The following is a 20,375-nucleotide window of genomic DNA, read 5'->3' on the forward strand; positions in this document are numbered from 1 at the left end:
AACAAGGATAGTCTTCCTTCTTTATTAACTATAAACATCAAAGCATATTTAAGTGCTTAGAAAGTCATTCTAAACACATTGCTTTTTTGGAAGTAAATTCTTTGGGGTATTCATAATGGTTTTGAAAGAAAGTAAAAGGAATAAGAAATTGGATGAAGAGAAGTGAATGTGAAGGTGATTGTTTATATTGCAGAGTAGTTGATAGTGACAGTGATATGTAGAAAGATAATGCTTTAAGTAGAAGGAAGAATCATTATTCATGTTTTATTCAAAGGATGATGAAAGGTGAAGAAGACAAACAACAATGCATGAATGCATATCTTTGGGAGACCAATTAGTTGCTGAAGAACAGGTTTCCCTTTCTGGTTTGTCAGAGCTTCTCAAATCATTCTCTCTTAATACTACAATTCAACTTTTTTTGCCCTATTTATTTGATCCTGTCCAATGTGAATGAGAATTAGTTTTTTGTGGAATTGGGGAAAAAGAAATCATAATAATCTTTTGTCTATCAAAAACCATTTGAAGCTGCTTAAAATATCACTTTAATTTGGTCCTTTCTACTTTAGATTTCGTTTTGTTTTAGATCATACACCGTACAAAAAAGGACACGATCTGGATATGTTTTCAAACTTAATGTTGGGATCAAGAGAGTTCTTTGTGGGAAAAATGAAGGATAGTCTTACTTTTTTTTTCTATCATTACCATTAATTTAAAGATTTATTAAAAGTATATGAGTTAAATTTGGACATTTGAATAGTTTACGTACGTGGACCCAATTGGTATTTTAACTCATTGTTGGATGATACAAAGAAAGAAATAAGGGAAAATGAATTTAAATTGTTTCATAGTGAAATGTTCTTATATTTGAAAATATTTTGAATAGTATTACAATTTTACAAATAAATTGAAATTGAATATGAGAACCGAAATAGAGGGAGTAATAATGATAGGAGAGTATCACATTCTAAAAAAAACAAAATGCACAAATTTAAATTCATTTGTGATAAACATCATCTATGACAACAACCATCCCTTTCATTCTCATTCTTAACAAACAAATAAAAATTCCAACATTTGAGTTCTTATAATATGAATAAAATGCATAGAGATACTTATAGTAGGATATTATATTGTTTTGTTTTGAGATCACGTTGAGGAAGGTGTTTTTATTTAAATTTGGTGATTTAATATATATGCTCAAACATTGTATTGTTGTTATTATTATTTTGGTAATTTAGTTTAATACATTGAAAAGAATAGGAATCTTTGAGAATGCAATGTGGGAATCTAAGGGTTGGTGGTGGGCAGTGGTCCTTAGGCTCATAGGACCATCCTCCTATGTGTATATATATCATCTTTAATTTCCAAGGTCCATATTTTTCTTCCATTTCTTTTGGATAATTATTTCCTTTAATGCCAACTATGTGTTTGAACATAAAACCATTTCCAATTTTTAAAAAATCTCTTTTTTGAGATTTTTTTCACTTTTTACTGTAGAGTTCTAGAAAGATGATTGAATTTATCAACTTTTAAGGTAATACTTTGATGTCCTATCTATTGAGTTATACTTGAATTGATTCACATTTATATAATTAATTTGAGTTCTTTGTGAACATATTACATTTGTTTTACATGGGTTTTGATATATTTGGTGGGTATTTAAGTAATCTATTTCTCAAAATAAGACTTTTTTATTTTTCTAAAAATGGATATGAATTGGAAGAAAGAAGTATTAATTCTTGTTTCCAAGTTAACCTTCTAAATAAATGTAGACTATTTTGGTATTTTATATGAATGAAAACATTTGAACTATCCATATCATTTTGAGGAAAAGCCTATATATTTTATTTTAAGCTTACATTGAGTTGAATATCCAAACTACAACAAGTGGGAGAGTTGGTCTCAAACCATGTTATGAATAACAACAAATTCAAACCAACCAAAATTTAAAGATCAAACTACCTTTACCTTTCTAGTTTTAAATATGTCATTCACTATTCAAATTATATCTTTTTAGTTCTCAAACTTTTTGAAACTGTTTTTTATTTTAATTTTATTTAACATTATGACATTTTGAATTGCAAAAATACGTTTGTAAACCTATTAGAAGAAACTAAAATATTAAAAAGACACCTTTTCAAAATTTAGGCATCTAATAAATACTCGGAAACTAAAATAATATATTTTGAAGATGTAGGAACTACTTGAGATTTTTTTTCTATACTTAGTCAAAACGAAATGATGAAAGTGCTTTAAATCTACTAAAAAGGATTCTGTATGCTTTGAAAGTTACCTTAAAACAACTTACCCTAATGGTAAAGATAAAAGATGAAAGGAAAGTAAAAAAAATTTAAGAGAAGAGATGGTATTTTGTGCACAAAACTATGGTTGAATTGACGGGTAAGTACTTTTTCTTTCAAATACTTTATAGTATTAAAAAAATGAGATATAAAACCTCCCACACAAAAGATAAAGGAATAACTTTTTATGGAATTGACCATATGAATACAAAAAGCTTTTGCGTGAAATGAGAAGTGAGAATTTGTGAGGTAATATATATAAGATTGTTTTAGTAAGAAAAAGATTTTGTCTGAATATCTTTGAAAGTGTACCAAAAAAGGCATCAAAATTTGGACATTGTGTTGTGGGTGTGATCAAGTGTGTCTTGAAACTCTCACTATATATACTTTTTTTATTTTTACGTTCCCTTTATTTCTTTTGAGGCCTTCATGTTTGTTTACATATAATATTGTTTTATATATAATATATATATATATATATATTTCATACCCTAAAATTGTATAATAATAATAAACTTCCCATCTCCCTATGGAGTCTCTGTTCCATTTCTTACATCTATGAGAATTGCCCATAACTTATCATGCATTCATGAATTCACACAAATTAAACAAATAATTATAACAATATCAATCCTAGTGAGACACATCAACTAGTACAATTTCATTGCATTTAAAAAGGGTTTTCTTCCCCCCTCAACTTTGAGAAAAGAAATGGTAGATATTTCATCTATTATTAGGCTCTCATTCTTCTTTTAAACTAAAACTAAATATGGGTATACTGTATATAAGTCAACAAAAGTTTAGTAAGATAGATAAATTGCAATTTTGTAAGAAAAAGAAAAGGGTAAAAGTGTGCTATATTATTTTTGAGTAGGGTTCATGGTTAAGACTTAAGAAGGTTTTTACTTTGGGTGGGATTTAATATCTATTTGTTGGGTGTTGCTTAGGTAAAAATAAGAAGAACAACAGCAATAATAATAACAATAAAATGTGGGTGACAGTTCATTTTTGAACCCTATCCAGTTTATCATTTCATGAAAATGATAGTACCAACGATTAATTAAAAGACCTGCTGTGTTTACAAAATACAACTTGTGTAGTCAAAGATTGCATTCCAATTTTTCTTTTTTCTTTTTTATAGTATATTATAACTATAGTATTCTTTTCTTTTTCTATTTCCAAAAGTACATTTCATATGATGATTATGTTTGGAAACAACCTTTCAAATTCTTTAGTTATATATGTCATAGTTAAAGTTGTAAATTTTCTCATTAGTTTACTGAGTTATCTTTATATATATATATATGTAAGAATTTACTTTACCACCTTTAATCACTTATGCATGGTTTAGTTTTAATAGTTTAAAATTTATTAATGATGTTATACCCATATGCTTTGTCATTTTGTTTTAAAATAACACTCATATACAATTGTTGTATTGCTCTTTTTAACTTTTTCATAATTGTGTTCAACATTATTACTGCAATATAATGTTTGAGGGTTAAATTTTTATCATCAATTGTTAGCTATTGATAGTTAGTTATAAGGTATAATTGTAACTAAAATCATTAAATTTTAGATGTGATATTTTTGTAGTTTGTTTAATATATTTGATATTATAATTTAACATAGTTATTAATAAGAAGTTGATGGGTCTATGATTTGAGCTCTCGAGAGAAGCCTGTGGGCATTGGTGGAGAAGAAGAAAGAAAAAAGGCATTAAAATTGAAGCAAAGCAGGCAGCAACCTTACAATTTCATTTCTCATGTCCTTTTTGGCTTTTTCACCCACGAGATTCTCTCACTCTCTCTCTTGTTCTTCAAATTACTCATCTCAACCACTGTTCATTTCGCTCACACTTTTCTGTTTCAAGATTCCTCCATTATCTCTCTCGCTTTGTTAACTTCAGTGGGTCTCTTTCCTCCTCCTCCTCCTTCCTTTCTTTCAACATGGCTTTGTTTTAGTACCCAAAAAATCATGATTCACACCAACAAACCATGCCTCTTTCTTGCTCTCTTTTCCACTTTCACTTTCTTTTTCCCTTCTTTTGCTCTCAACACCGATGCCACTCTCTTGATTTCTCTCAAACGCTCCATTCTCGGCGATCCCTTGTCTGTTTTCGCTAATTGGAATGTCTATGACGATACCCCTTGTTCCTGGCTTGGAGTTACCTGCACCGACCTTCGAGGCTATGGCGGCGGATGGTCAGATTTCCTCAGAGTCACTGCTCTCTCCCTCCCCAACAGTCAACTTCTGGGTTCCATTCCTGATGAGCTTGGAAGGATCGAACACCTTCGTCTTCTTGATCTTTCTGGTAATTTCTTTAATGGGTCTCTTCCCTTTACTATTTTTAATGCTTCAGAGCTTCGGATTCTTTCTCTTTCCAACAATGTTATTTCCGGCGAGTTGCCGATCGACATTGGGGGTTTGAAGAGTCTTCAGGTTTTGAATCTCTCTGATAATGCGTTGGCTGGGAAAGTGCCACAAAATCTTACTGCTCTGAAGAATCTTACTGTCGTTTCTCTGAGGAGTAATTACTTTACCGGAGAGATTCCGAGGAACTTTAGTTCCGTTGAGGTTTTGGATCTGTCTTCGAATCTGTTTAATGGGTCTCTGCCGGCGTATTTTGGTGGGGAGAAACTCCGGTATTTGAACTTCTCTTACAATAAAATTTCAAGTTCTATTCCGTTGGAATTCGCTAAGAGGATTCCAGTGAATGTGACTATGGATCTTTCTTTTAATAATCTCACCGGAGCGATTCCTCAGTCGATTGCTCTGCTCAGCCAGAAAGCAGAGGTGTTCGCCGGAAATGAAGATCTCTGTGGGAAGCCATTGAAACATCTCTGTTCAATTCCTTCTTCACTCACAACTCCCCCCAATGTTTCTGAAACTTCATCTTCTTCTCCAGCCATCGCCGCCATACCCAAAACAATAGGCTCTGTTCCGGCAACACAGTCCCCCAGAGGTCCAAACGATACACAAACTTCTCAGCCACAAAACACCATGAAACCCATCACAATAGTTGCAATAACCGTCGGAGACCTCGCCGGGATCGCCATTCTCGCCGCAGTGATTCTCTACATCTACCATTACCGGAAACATAAAACCCCCAGTTTCAAAACCGCAAAATCCACCGACAAGAAACGGCCGATTGACTCAGAAAAAAACCCTCAAACTAATCAGAAAAAACCCTCATCATCAGTGTTGTTTTGTTTAGCCAACAAAGGAGAAGAGACATCAGAGGCGACGAGTTCTTCAGACGGCGAAGAACAGAGAGAGAAACCCGGAATGACCCAGGACAGAGAGAATAGAGACAATAAGAAGAACGGAGTACTAGTGACAGTGGACGGAGAAACAGAGCTGGAATTGGAAACTCTGTTAAAGGCATCGGCGTATATAGTTGGAGCAAGCGGGGGGAGCATCGTGTACAAGGCGGTGCTGGAGGACGGGACGGCGTTGGCGGTGAGAAGAATCGGCGACGTGAGCGTGGAGAGATTGAGGGATTTTGAGAGCCAAGTGAGAGGGATTGCTAAGATTCGACATCAAAATTTGGTGAAAATTCGAGGGTTGTTTTGGGGAGAAGATGAGAAGCTCATCATCTATGATTATGTCTCAAATGGCTGCCTTTCAACTTCCCTTCACAGTAAGTATTCTGCTTATTTTACCTTTCACTCACTATTTTCTCTAAGATCCCTCACTCTTCATCAATCTTTCCCTCTTTTTATCATCTCTATATTTATTGTTTTTCTTCTTCTTAACTCTCAAATTGGCTCCAAATTTGATTGGAAAAGAAACCCATCAATTCCATCTTTTGACTTCTTAGTCCAAATTAATACATCAACTTTCATTTTTTTTAAATGTGAAGGATGTTGGCTTCTTCTTAGGCTATACTAATTTTAAACGTTTCCTCAGATTTTGATTTGTTGCTCTACTTTATTCAAAATAATAATAGAGAAATTTTACTTATAAAATATAACCAAAAAAAAAACTTAAAATACCATGAATTTTTTTCATAAATTTTCACAATATTTTGTAAATAATGTTAATATGTATGTTGTTGATATTATTATTGCTATGAAAATTATTAATATTAATTTCATTTATTCATTGAACTCATTTACCATTCTTAGAATTCATAGATTACCAAACCATTTTTAAAAATAAGTCAACTAAAAAATTTGACTATTGTCTAAATAACACACTGTTTCAAACTTTGGTTGTTAATCTTGTTTCTAACAAGTGGGATTTTCATATTAGATTTTAGGTTTAAATCTACTTTGGATTCTTAAATTCTGCAACATTATATTATATTTTTTTCAACAACCACCTAGGCATTTTGTTTCATAGGTAACTAGTCAAAGTGTTGATTTCAATTAGAGTTTAAATTGATTTCTATAGAAATAATCAACAAACAAAAAGAAAAGTTTAATAACTTGTGTATGCAAATTTTCTAGCATATGATAAAATGTAAATAAATCCAAAAAGAAAGAAAGAAAGAAAGAAAAAGTAAAAGCAAAAAGTGGATGATTATATTGTAGGATTAGGGTTAATTAATTAGAGCACCTCTCTCTTTGACTAAATCTTGTTTTTTATATATATATTTTTTTGTAGTAATTTAGAAATTTAACCCGTGACAACTTTGGTTTTTGTATGATTTAATTACTCATACCAACCTTGGAATCTCTCATTCTTTTTTATTAAATCTCACAGAATTTTATCCCATCATTTATATTTGAGATAGTTCTGATTTTTTTTTCTTTTTTATGATTTCAATCATGATCATTAACAACCCCAATAGGTAGGTCCAAACTTCAATCACATGATCTCTTCAATAATAGTAAATAATATCCTCTCTTTCTTTTGATATTACGAGTACATATTTGGATTTTTTAACCTTTTAGTCTTCAACAACAACAAACAATATATGCATATATGCCTAATTCATTCTTTGTTTATAGATTTATTATTGTTGAGTTATAGTTATGATAAGAGAGAGGCATATTGTGCTTATTTAAATATTGAGTAAATGTTCACTGATTTCTACGTCAAAAACCACATTGAAACAACAAAAGTCTTATTTTAAATGTCACCATGAGCTATGAGATTTTGTCACATCAACAAAAGAAAGAGTCTCATTCACTTTTTGTTTTTAGGAAAACCGAGTTCATCGTCTTCTTCCCAGAGCCACCTATCGTTTGAAGTCCGATTAAAAATTGCCAGAGGAATAGCCCGAGGACTTGCCTTCATCCACGACAAGAAGCACGTCCATGGCAACCTCAAGCCTTCCAACATCCTCTTAAACGCCGAAATGGAGCCCTTAATCGCCGATCTCGGCCTTGACAAGCTCCTCTCCGGAAGGTCCAAGATCGCAATCGCCTCCAGTTCTGCACGGAACTTGGGCAGCCACAGATCCACCCCGAATCGCGAGAACCAAGACGGGAGCGGCGTTGGAAGCCCGTCGGTGAGCCTGGGATCAGCGTACCAGGCGCCGGAATCGCTGAAGAATGTGAAATCGAGTCCTAAATGGGACGTGTACTCGTTCGGAGTGATTCTAGTGGAGCTTGTGAGTGGGAAGATTGGGACGGAGAGAGAATTTGGGAGTGGTGAAGAGGAAGGGAGGATTAAGAAGATGGTGGATTTGGCGATCAGAGGGGAAGTGGAAGGGAAAGAAGAAGCGGTAATGGGGATATTTAGATTAGGGTTTAGTTGTGTTAATTTGGTGCCTCAAAAGAGACCCACCATGAAAGAGGCTCTCCAAGTTCTTGACAAAATTGCTTCTTCTATCACCTAATTCGTTTCATAATTATGGAGTTTTTTTTTTTTTTTTTTGTATTTCTTTCTCTAATTATCTTTTTTTTTTTCTTTTTTATATGGTTAGGATGGAAGGATTTAGGTATTGATGTAAAGTGTGTGAGAGTTTTTTGTGGATCAAAATCAATATTGATTTTTGAAGAATTTAGCACATAAAATAATGTGCACGTGTGTTGTGTATATTGGACCTTTTTTAAATCTTTTTATAATCAGATTTGGCAAAACATTTTTATCACTTAAATTAATTTATTAAATACAATGGCAAACGAGGTCTTTTTTAAAATATATATAGAAGAAAATCAAAATAGTTAAAAGTAAAAAATTTTGCAAAAGAAGAAAAAAAAACCACTCAAAAAGCTCATTCCAATTTCCCACCCTTACTTCATCCATTGTAATTGATCAAAATTACAAGTCTTAAAGGCAAAAGGAACACTTCGTTCGACCTTCTTCATTAAGCAATCTCAATCTATCCCATCATCGGGCTGCTTCTTTTTCATCTTCGATAGAGGTGATTTTTTTGTGATTGAAGGCATCCAACGATTCACATGATTTTTCAACAATGGAATTATGATGATTCACATGATTTTTCCGCAAAGATACATTCTTCTTCTTCTCCACATCATTTTTTGGCAACTTCGACTATTCACGTGACTTTTCAGTAATAATACATTCTTTTCTTCTCCCCAGAGATGGATAAAGATAGATTTCTATATTTGTCTATCATAAACCAATCTTCCTAGGCTCTTAGAGATTTTACCTAGTTGGTGCTTAGGGAAGAGAGAAGTCCATCACAAAATAAAGAGATATATATCTATTTATCACTCCTATCTTTGTTCAACTCCCTATTTTGTGATAGACGAAAATAAAACTCTATCTTTGTCTATATTAAATAAACAAGACATACACTACAAGAAATCAGAGTTTGCCGACGCAAAAAATGACATCAAAATAACAAACGTCATAAGAACCGGTTTTTGTCGACGCAGTGAGTACGGTGTCGACATTGGTCTTATCAATGTCGACGTCAGGAGGCGATGTCTCGAAAGAGGGGAAAATAGCGACACAACGTATCACGACGTCGTGGAAAGCTTTTTATTTTAAAAATATTATTTAGTTTCCCACGACGTTGTGTCGCTAGTTCCCCACGGCAACGTCGCAACGCACGATGTCAGCGAAGCCCTAAAATTCTTAATAAAATATATAGGAGAACTCTCGCAACGTCTACTGAAGCTGCATCATCATTGGTTTATCTACAATGACACGTTGACCACATCAACAAAGGTCTAACCTTTGCATTTGACAAACCCTTTTCCCGACGTTGTAGTTGTTGACGTCGCCAAAAGTTCGACGATTTGATTGATTTTGAAAAGGTAATGTCGACACCATAAGTTACTACATCGTTTGAAGTGGGTTTTAAGCAGAAGCTAGCGAACTGAGAAAAGTTTATGCATGACTAAGTTAGTTTAAAGACTCTATAAATACCAGGACTAGGTCATTAAGTAAGCACAAAAAAGATTTTATTAAAAAAAAAAAGAACTGAAATGTTGCTGATTTGTTTTGGCAAGAAGAGGAAAAACCAAGTAGTTTGTTCTATGAGGCTATATGAAAAGAGAAGGAATAGAAGGATCTTTGGTGAAGTGGTGTGAGTGCTTTTCTTTCAAAGTTTTATGAGTGTTTTCTCTGAAATGAATTTATGTTAAAGACTTTATTATGATTTCTCTTTACTAATTTGAAATAAGAATTCAAACGAAAAGTGTTTCAAAAGAGATTTATATGAAAAATTTATATGTTTTCCAGCTTGATTAGATGATTATGATTTCAATATTATTAAATGGTTTTCAAACCATTAGTTGTTTCTTTGAGATGATGTTAACTTTTATGTGCACATAAAGAGTCAATGCCACCATGGGGCGTACGAGACTACATGGTGATAAGAAGCTGACTTATGCGTTGAAATGAGCGTATAAAGCTTAACGGCCTGAGTATAACAAGGATGAATCTGTATGTTCTCGGATGATGTTGATATAGTAGTCAAAACGCGAGGTAATGAGACCAAACGTAGAGAATGATTTAGGATCTTGGTGAAAAGAACAACTAACTAATGTTTATACAAATTATATATTAATAAGATTTGCAAGTTGATTTAATTATATTGTAAGAATGAATGCATGTGTTTTGACATGTTTTGCGAAATAATTAAAGTGTTTGGCGATAAATTGATTTGTGTTGGAATTTATGATCTAACGAAAATGACTTATCAAAAGGGCATTTGGAAAAGGATTTCATAAAACCTCACTAAGTCTTTTAGACTTACGTTTTAAAAATATCATCCTCTAGAAACAGGCGTTTAGGCCAAGTAGAGAAGAGGGTTGACAGACGTTCGACGAATTGAGAAAGCTACCAGGCGTTAAGGAGTTTTGGATAAATGTAATTTATTTGGTCAAAACGTTGTAATTGTTTAATCTTACCAAACACCTGTTATTAATAAAGTATACATTTTGGTTATGTATTTATTCTACTTGGCGTTTAAGGTTGACCACCGTTGCGTTTTGAGTTTTGTTGATAGTTTAGAAGGAGTTCAGAATAAGCTTAGTGATAAGACTCACTACAAAAAAGGGGGGCTCTCCCGACGCATAAAATCATCGGGAGATATATGAAATGCGTCAGAAAAGCCTTTCTCAACGCATAAATATGCGTCGGAAATTCCTAAACATCTTCTGACGTACCTCGCACTGCGTCAGAGGAACCCTAAACCCATTACAGCCAGTTTCGACGCTAATGTGTCTGCGTCGGAAAACACTGACTTCTACTGACGTCATGTTTTCCGATGAGTTTTTCTGCGTCGGGAAACTCCCAATTTCTTGTAGTGACTAGTTGCAAAGTTTAAGCTAATTTGCATCCTATCCGCTCTACTTCCTGTGTTTTGGTTATCTTGCGGATTGGGATGTGACACTATCTATCACAGATAGAGAATGATAGTGTTTTATCCCTTTCTATCTCAAAGATAGAGCACTATCATTGTCTATTTGAGATGGATAGTGACAATCATATATCAATGAGGATTATCACTGTCCATCTCAAGTAGTCTGATAGTGCTCTATCTTTGTCTATCTTAGATACCGGTAGAGTTCTACTGATATGAAAAATCCTAAGATATAATAATTAAGAACCTAATTGGTGAACACTTATACCAAATTCTAAAACTCTCAAAATCAATTGGACAACAATATAATCCAATGGCATGACTTAGATTTGGATTACCCTTTAATCAAATACCAAAAGAGATAAGGAGAACTAGTTTCTCACTCCAAGTTTGAACACTCCACAAGCAACATGCAAGGTGATCAAACTTATCTGAATTTTCTTGTCATTCATTCCTGAATCAATAATTGCAAAATGATGGCGATGAGACTGTCATATACCAGAGAATTTCTCTTGATAGAAAAGCCCTAAAGTTCAGTTGTCAAACGTTTTTCTAAAAACAACCTAATAGCAAGGCTTAAATAGCCTCCCAATAAAAATCCTAATGCATCATAAAACGACTAAACTAATCATACTTAGATGTAATTAAAAATGATGAAATTGAAAAAAAAATACTAAAATTACATCAAATTTATCAAATACAATTTAATTAATAATTTGATGCTTCGACAGTTTATATCAAGTATTATCACACTCTATCCCAGATAGACAATGATATAGCTCTATGTTTGTTAGCAGAATTAACCAAAAACAACAAACCAAAAACAACAACCAAACCATCAGGTACACATTTATTGAAGTCTATCTTAGATAGACAGTTATATAATGAGTTTTATCTCTATCTATTTTGGTATAGACAATGATAAAAAGAACTACAACCAAACCACAAATACCCAAATAACCAAACAAAATCTTAAGGAATGCACAACTGTTAATTTTATAAATTTCAAAGCAATGTTGATTGTCAACAATTAGAAAGAAACTTACAAACCATAAAAAGTAGAAAATAAAGAAGTGTTATGTTCAAATTGATTATCAAGCACTCTGTTTCGCTATCAATCAAGAAAAAATTAAAGGATCAAGTACTAGAGATTGAATCACATCACATCAAATCAACACAAACACAACTTAAACACGTTTTTTGTAAACTTCATGCGAAACCTTAATTTCTTTTCATTTTGATTTCTAAAATTTTTAATATTTATTTTTTCATTGTGGATTACATATTTTTATTTATCAAAAAACATAAATTTGTAAAGTTTGTAGATGAAATGGTAGTTTCTAAGAATTAGGGTTTAGGTTTGAAGACACAGTTTGGTAGGGAAGCTAAAACCATAAATTTGAAAGTAATGGATTCAATAAAAATAAAAATAAACTTATATTTCATGTTTTATGATAACAAATTTATAAATTAGATTATAATTTAAAGTGTGTTTTATGTATACTTTGTAATTATCTAATGAATATTTGGTGACAACAAACTCTTATTAAAACATATTTTATATTAAAAGTATATATAATATTATATAATTTATACATTTCACACAAATACATATTTCAGCTAAAAGAAGAGAAATTAGTTTATAACTTGTCATACTAAATTTTTAAATAGTTTACCTTTATTTAATATAATTTTTGTTTTAAAATTTAAGGTGTGTTTGGATAATTTTTAAAGGGTTTAAATATAGAAAAAAATCATTCTAAAAAAAATTGAGGTGTTTGACGACCTTTTAAAATGTATTTTTGAAAAATGAGATTGAAAAATAATTCATTTCAAAGAAAACACTCAAAACCAAAATTTGAGAAAATATGTTTTTAAACAAAAGTTGATAAGAACTTTCACGTCTTAAGAGCTTTGAAAGTTCGAATCTTCAATTGTTTAGAGTTTCAATTCTTTCTTCAACCCATGATCCCCACAAGTGAATGACAATACCTCTAATGGCGTTTAAGTGGGCTTATGGCCATTTGCTTATCGGGCTTGGGCCGACCATTTGCTTGGTGGCTTGGGTTTGGGTCTATTTGCTTGAAACTAAAAGAAGATTTTCATTAAGATGACCTAGGTAACTTAGTCTTAATATGATTAAATCAAATGACAATCCCTCGCAAACAAGAGTTTATAATACACTCAAGATTAAGACTAAGTCACTTAGGTCATCTTAATGAAAGAAAAACATAACTAGTTAACAGAGTTACATCTCGTAGTTACTATTTCACGGTTCGGTCTTATGCAAACTCATTGCATAGGATACCTTCACTTGTATGTCAACTACACAAACGCGTTGGATCATTGCTTTTGTATCAAATAGTGAGTCGTATCCATAGTATTACAAGAATAAAGTACCCAATCTTATCCCTATACTATAGACCATTTAAGTTGATCTTAAACATTGATCCTTACATGTTTCTACATACTGTTCAATACTCATTAAACATATTAAGACAAAACTAATAATATAATTAATAACAATTATTACAATAACAACACTATATTAACAACAATCAATGTTTTATATTTACGAGTTTTATGATATAAATCTCAACATAGACAACTATCAAACAACAATCAAATGTATTATTGCAAATATATAGTAATCATATGCCAATCGAATAGTAATTCGTCAATAATTAATACAATCACACACTTTAAAGTGTGAAGGACATTTTGGTCATCTGAACATTTCAGTTAAGGTGAACTAAGAGATTTTGTAATTTTGCCAAATCATAAATGTATATGAGCCTAATTTTAACAAATCAATTTGATATTTTTATAATTTTGGTTTTAGATAACATATCAAATTTAATGTGGTTGGAAACATTCAACTATATAAATAACCTTTTTATTAAACTTATTTTGGTATATTTATGAGTGATGGCTTTACATTTTAGGTATTAATGGAACATTTGAAATTTAAAGAATGTTTTCCTATTTTAAAACAAAAAAAAAAAAATGCTAACAATTCCATCCAAAACAAAGTGTGTGGATGCTAAATTTTGGATAGAGATAAGTACAATAAAATTGAGAATATTTTGCCAAAATTAGAGATAATGGTAGAATAAATAAAGGCAAGAAGTTTAAATTATCTTACATAGAGCTATAACGTTAATGTACAAGATTTAATGTTAGATTTGTGTTAATCATACCTAAATTAAGGAAAAATTCAAACAAACTATGATGTTATTTTATAATCAGAGTCTAAATTTAAGAGTATTTTGAACCATTTTCAAAGTTGGAGTACATTTAATTTTTCAAAGTGCAAAGTTAAGTGTATTTAAAGTTGAATTTTTCATAAACATATAATTTAGCCAACGTTAAAGATTTTTCTTTTTTTTCTAAAAGTAAATTTTGTATTATTAAAGAAATTTTAGTCAAATGATCGAGAATTTATTTTTTATTTTTAAAAAAGAAAAGATTCCTCGAAGATAGTATGACATCACTTTACCGTTAAGGATTTAACGATGATGTATTGGCAGTGGCAGCAGCGGCATATATACCTTTTCTTTTACGTTATTATTATTATTTTCATATGGAAGGTTAATTAATACATGCTTTGGTTACTTACATGCTTTCTAATTAGTAAATTAATAAAATAAATACCAATAATAGGATTGATTTTTATTTATTTATTTTTACCTTTTCTAAATTCATATGTATATATAAGATTGACTTTTTTTATTATTATTATTGATTTATGGTATATTTAAATGATATAAAGTATTTGGCTCTCCAACCTAAGTTGAGTTGTTATATTGTTTGGTCCATCAACTTTAAATGTTGATGACGTTGAATTTGTATATTTTATCACCTTACTTCAATTTTTCATTTATTTTAATGCCCTATCATTAGCAATCGTTGGTAACTATCGTTGCCACACTTTGAAATCCAACTTTGATTACCACTTTCACATGTTCAACTTTAGGCTTTGATAACCACTTCTGACAACAACTCTGGTGACCAATTTTAATCTTCGACAATTAGGTATTCTGATGACTACTTTAATGACTACCATCACGGAACCAACTTCAATGACCAATTTCGAGACTTCAACAACCAACTCAGATGACCACCTTCACCTAATTAACTCCAACGACCAATTAGGGGCTCTAGCATCACATCTTCAAGCACAACTATAACGACCACATTCGTATAACCATCTTAGATAAAAACAACTTTGACAACCAACTTCGCACCAAGAACTCCAACAAACCAATTTCAATATCTATTATTTGTGGACATGTAAATAAACCCTAATAACAACATTTTTTTTTTTTGTGAACATTCAACACATACATTCTATGATGGTTAAAGAATTTGGAAAAGTATTTATTGAGTATAAGGGTGAAATAAAAAGTTAAAGAAAAAGTAAACAAAAAATAACAAGTAATAATAATAATTAATAATAATAATAAATTATTGTGGGATAGGATGAGGATACACATGGAGTTACTAAGTGGTTGGAGGTGCATCTATTGGCCTATTCTCATATCATTCTCTAAAAATAACCATAAAATAGCAATTTGTTTTATGGTAATAATGAAATATGAAGAATTTGTTTTTTATGCTCCTCCAACTTTGAAGCAAATGTAAGAGGAATTATCCAACAATGTTAAAAAATTCTGAAAAAAACTTAAAATATAAATAAAAATTGTAATATATTTTATTCAAACCAAAATCGATCCAGAATAGAAAAGTTTAAAAGAAAAAAATAGTATGCAGGTTATGAACCTCCAAAAATCGCCCTATACTCAAGCTTCTAGTTCGAAACCTATTTTAAAAATTGCAATCCATATTTTATTCAACAAAAGATTTTACATTTTCAAATTTTCTAACTCAAAATCAATATTAGCTTTGTTAAATGTTTTTAGAGGATTTAAATTATTAATTAGAAATTTGAAAATGTAAAATCGCATAAAGTTTATAAGTAATTAATACACGTCTCATTTTAAAAGGTGTTTGATATAAAATATTATAAATGACGTGTCATCATAAAATAATAATCCTATAAAATTTATAATATTAAATAGGTCAGATAAATTGATCAATAATTAAAATTCATCATAGGTAAGCGATAGCTATACTAAAAAAATTAGCACTTAACTTTATTAAGTATATGTTTGGATATAATTTTTTATTTTTGATGTCGTCAGTGTCCAGACCAGATTACTCACCCTAGGATAACTCAAGTAGAATTTAAAATTATCAAAATCTAACCTTTTTTCATTTCTAAAACAATTTTATAACCACTCAAAATTAATTTAATATTCAAAAACAAGTTTTATACTAATTTTGAAATAAGGAAAGTAATTTTATCGACTTTATTATCACATCCAAATAGGCCATAAGTATATTAAACTCTAATTTTGATGAAATACTTTATTTTAAAATTTTTGTTTTTAGATTGCAAAACACTTGTGAAGTCCCATATAAAATATTTGAATTATAAAAAAAAAAAATATATGAAGGGCAAACATTAGAAGACTAAAATAGACAAATGTATTGTTATTTTCCTAAAAGAAAAATTACCAATCAAACATGGTTCAAACAATAATGACTACTTACCTAAATTGAGAGCATCCTAATAGTTTTCTTTCTTAACAACCACCAAATATTTGTTGGATTTAGACCATTTATTTGGTGAGATGAGTGGGGATTGATTCTCAAAATTGTCTTTTTAAGTCCAAAATTTTATTTAAAATATAAAATATATTTAAAGATTAATGAATGAACATAGACAAAATAACGTGATTACTAGATTACAATTATGTTGAATTAATAAATACTAGGATCTATTGATTAAGAACGTTAATACCAAATATTTACTTGTGTTTGTAAAGAAACCAAAAAATTGGATCTCATTGAATAATGAATGGTAATTAACTAAGCAATTTATCCTACTTTCATGTAAATCCAACAATTTGCTCACCGTTCATTTTAATTATATAATTAAGAGTGATTTAGCGTTAACTAATCCAACTTGCTTGCAATTTAAGGCAATTACAATAAAGCAAAAAGAAAAAAAAAGAAAAAAAAATATATTTATATATTATTACACTCTCATCATAAGCGCGTGTATTTCACGTCATCCCCAACTTACATATCTCTTTCGTTGGCTTTGCTGTCACACTCTGTTTTCATCACCAAAACTTAAACCTCTCAACTTTCCTATTAAACCCTAGATCTTCCCCGGTACTTTCACTTTCTCCACCGCCGACCACCATAAATGGCTGCCTCCGCTTCCCCTACCCTCCGTACACCTTCCTTAAGGAACTCCCTATTTTCTTCTCTCTCTTCTAAGCTTCCTCTTCCTTCCGCTTTTTCTGTTAATCTTCGTCCACGGAGTGTTGCCGCCCCGCGGTTTGTGGTTTTGGTCTCTGCGTCTCTAAATGCGAAACCCACGGTTCTTGTTGCGGAGAAGCTCGGGGAAGCGGGTCTTGATTTGCTTAAGGAATTTGCTAATGTTGATTGCTCCTATAATTTGAGCCCTGAGGAGCTTTGTACCAAGATCTCTCTCTGTGATGCGCTTATTGTGCGTAGTGGGACTAAGGTTAGCCGTGAGGTGTTTGAATCATCTGGAGGAAGGTTGAAGGTCGTTGGGAGAGCTGGTGTTGGCATTGACAATGTAGATCTGGCGGCCGCCACTGAGCATGGTTGTTTAGTGGTGAATGCTCCCACTGCTAACACCGTAGCTGCCGCCGAGCACGGAATTGCGCTTTTGACTGCAATGGCTAGAAATGTTGCCCAAGCCGACGCATCTGTTAAAGCTGGTACGTTGTTCTTTTTCTGTTTTGTTTGACCCAAACATTTTTGTAGAATCTTTGTGTTGTGTAGTTTGTTGTTTGCTTTGGATCTGCTCGAAACCATGGAAAGATCTCGGCCTTTTATCTTAATACCGAAGCAGCATTTCATTTAAATCTGTCCGAAGAATTATTTTAATGTTTAAAGCGAATGTGCCCTAAAACAATTCCTTATACGTTTTGTTTTTTAAGTATCGATGCGCGCTTTAAAAAGTGGAATCATGTCGGGAGGTTTTATTTAAAAATTTCCTATCTCATGCTTGTTTAGTTTGAACTTTATGATTTCAAGTAATTAGCGAAGGAATAAACAATTTCTCTCTGCATCCGACGATCTCTTTCCCTTATGGGAGCCTGTCGACGATATGATCGTCAGATTTACTGGGTGTGATGTTGTATACGAGATATGCGTTTGTTCAAAGGAACTCCTTATAGGCTTACATTTTCACCTCCACCGCAGGGAAGTGGCAACGCAACAAATATGTTGGTGTATCACTTGTGGGGAAAACACTGGCTGTAATGGGATTCGGCAAAGTCGGATCTGAAGTTGCTCGTCGTGCAAAGGGACTTGGCATGCATGTAATCGCACATGACCCATATGCCCCAGCCGATCGTGCTCGTGCAATAGGTGTAGAGCTTGTGGGCTTTGAAGAAGCCATTGCAACGGCTGATTTCATCTCTTTACATATGCCTTTAACTCCAGCCACGTCAAAGATCCTTAATGATGAGAATTTTGCAAAGATGAAGAAAGGAGTAAGGATTGTGAATGTTGCTCGCGGAGGAGTAATTGATGAAGAAGCTCTTGTAAGGGCGCTGGATGCTGGAATTGTTGCTCAGGTTCTTTTTCTTTCTGCTACATTAAAGTTGAAGTTTCCTAATTATCATAAAACTTAAGCGTCGTATCACGTTTCTTTTCCAGGCTGCCCTTGATGTCTTCACTGTGGAACCACCTCCTAAGGATAGCAAGTTGATTCAGCACGAGAATGTCACCGTAACTCCTCATCTTGGTGCTAGCACAATGGAGGCTCAGGTGTGTGTTTTAAATCAAAGGACTCAAAGTTTGTCATTTCCATTTTATGATTTTTAATTATCTTTGCATCTGTTATATAGGAAGGAGTGGCTGTTGAAATAGCTGAAGCTGTTGTTGGAGCCTTGAAAGGGGAGCTTGCGGCTACCGCCGTCAATGCTCCGATGGTTCCTGCAGAGGTAGAAGCCCTCAGTTTTGAAATCTTCTATCACTCTTATGTTTTGTATTTTCGGGATCACTTGAATAGAGAAATACTACCTAGTTCTGTATTTTTTTACCACTTTACTATTCGTCGTTATTTGTTTTCCCAAGTGGTGATATCTTTAGATTTTCTGATTCATTATGCTATACAATTGAGTTTTTCTTCTTTTGCATGATTTTCTACTAAAAACCTACTTCCAAAGATATTGTAGTGAGTCTAGTGATTCTCTGTAAATGGATTACTTTTTTTTTTTTCCCTTTCTATTCTTCTTTGATTTGTTTGTCGTACTGATCATCAAGATCTGCTGAGTGATGATTGTGACTTGCATTATTCATCGTACATTTTGTTTTCAATTCTCAAGTTTCTGGTACATAATAATTTTAACAAACTTTTATTCTCCCATATAGGTGTTAACGGAGCTGAAACCATTTGTTGAACTCGCTGAGAAATTGGGAAGATTGGCTGTCCAATTGGTAGCCGGAGGAAGTGGTGTGAAAACTGTGAAAGTAACATATGCTTCCTCTAGAGCTCCTGATGATCTTGACACCAGGCTTCTTCGTGCCATGATAACAAAAGGTCTCATTGAGCCTATTTCCAGTGTTTTCGTGAACTTGGTTAATGCTGACTTCACTGCCAAACAAAGAGGACTACGGATAACCGAGGAGCGAGTCATTATCGATGGTTCGCCTGAGAAACCATTAGAATACATTCAGGTCCAGATTGCCAACGTGGAATCCAAATTTGCCAGTGCTATATCAGATAGTGGAGAGATAAAGGTGGAAGGACTTGTGAAAGATGGAGTCCCTCACCTCACGAAGGTCGGGTCTTTTGAAGTCGATGTTAGTCTGGAGGGCAGCATCATTCTCTGCAGGCAAGTTGACCAGCCAGGTATGATTGGAAAGGTTGGAAGCATTCTTGGCGAAGAAAATGTTAATGTTAGTTTCATGAGTGTTGGAAGGATTGCGCCTCGGAAGCAAGCTGTTATGGCCATTGGTGTTGATGAACAGCCCAGCAAGGAATCCTTGAAGAGGATTGGTGATGTCCCAGCAATTGAAGAGTTTGTTTTCCTCAAGTTGTAGAATGTACTATGGTCATGACTCCCTTTCCTTCCCTCTTCCCTTTTTCCCCAAGAAAAAAAGAAAAAACTTATTGGTTGCGAACCATCCTCTCGGGATTTGGGTACATTCCTTCCTACATGTCATGTTTGGCCCCAATTTTGACAATTTTTATTTAAATAAAGCTGGATTGTTGTCACAACTTTTTC

General features: G+C 32.6%; 2 protein-coding genes across 2 annotated transcripts; both read left to right on the plus strand.

Annotated features, from left to right (window-relative positions):
* The first annotated feature begins 3,993 nt into the window (after positions 1-3,993).
* Positions 3,994-8,320, plus strand: LOC101203801 (probable LRR receptor-like serine/threonine-protein kinase At4g37250). Its single transcript, XM_011652935.2, has 2 exons — positions 3,994-5,943; positions 7,454-8,320. The coding sequence occupies exons 1-2, from the start codon at positions 4,278-4,280 to the stop codon at positions 8,089-8,091; spliced, it is 2,304 nt and encodes a 767-aa protein (XP_011651237.1). The 5' UTR covers positions 3,994-4,277; the 3' UTR covers positions 8,092-8,320.
* Positions 8,321-17,203: 8,883 nt separating this feature from the next.
* Positions 17,204-20,368, plus strand: LOC101221689 (D-3-phosphoglycerate dehydrogenase 1, chloroplastic). The gene is made up of 5 exons (XM_004140665.3): positions 17,204-17,855; positions 18,343-18,719; positions 18,802-18,912; positions 18,993-19,088; positions 19,519-20,368. Exons 1-5 carry the CDS (start codon positions 17,312-17,314, stop codon positions 20,188-20,190), a joined length of 1,800 nt encoding a protein of 599 aa, XP_004140713.1. The 5' UTR covers positions 17,204-17,311; the 3' UTR covers positions 20,191-20,368.
* The last annotated feature ends 7 nt before the right edge of the window (positions 20,369-20,375 follow it).

The sequence above is a fragment of the Cucumis sativus genome, chromosome 3, assembly GCF_000004075.3.
Source record: "Cucumis sativus cultivar 9930 chromosome 3, Cucumber_9930_V3, whole genome shotgun sequence".
Lineage (NCBI taxonomy): Eukaryota > Viridiplantae > Streptophyta > Magnoliopsida > Cucurbitales > Cucurbitaceae > Cucumis > Cucumis sativus.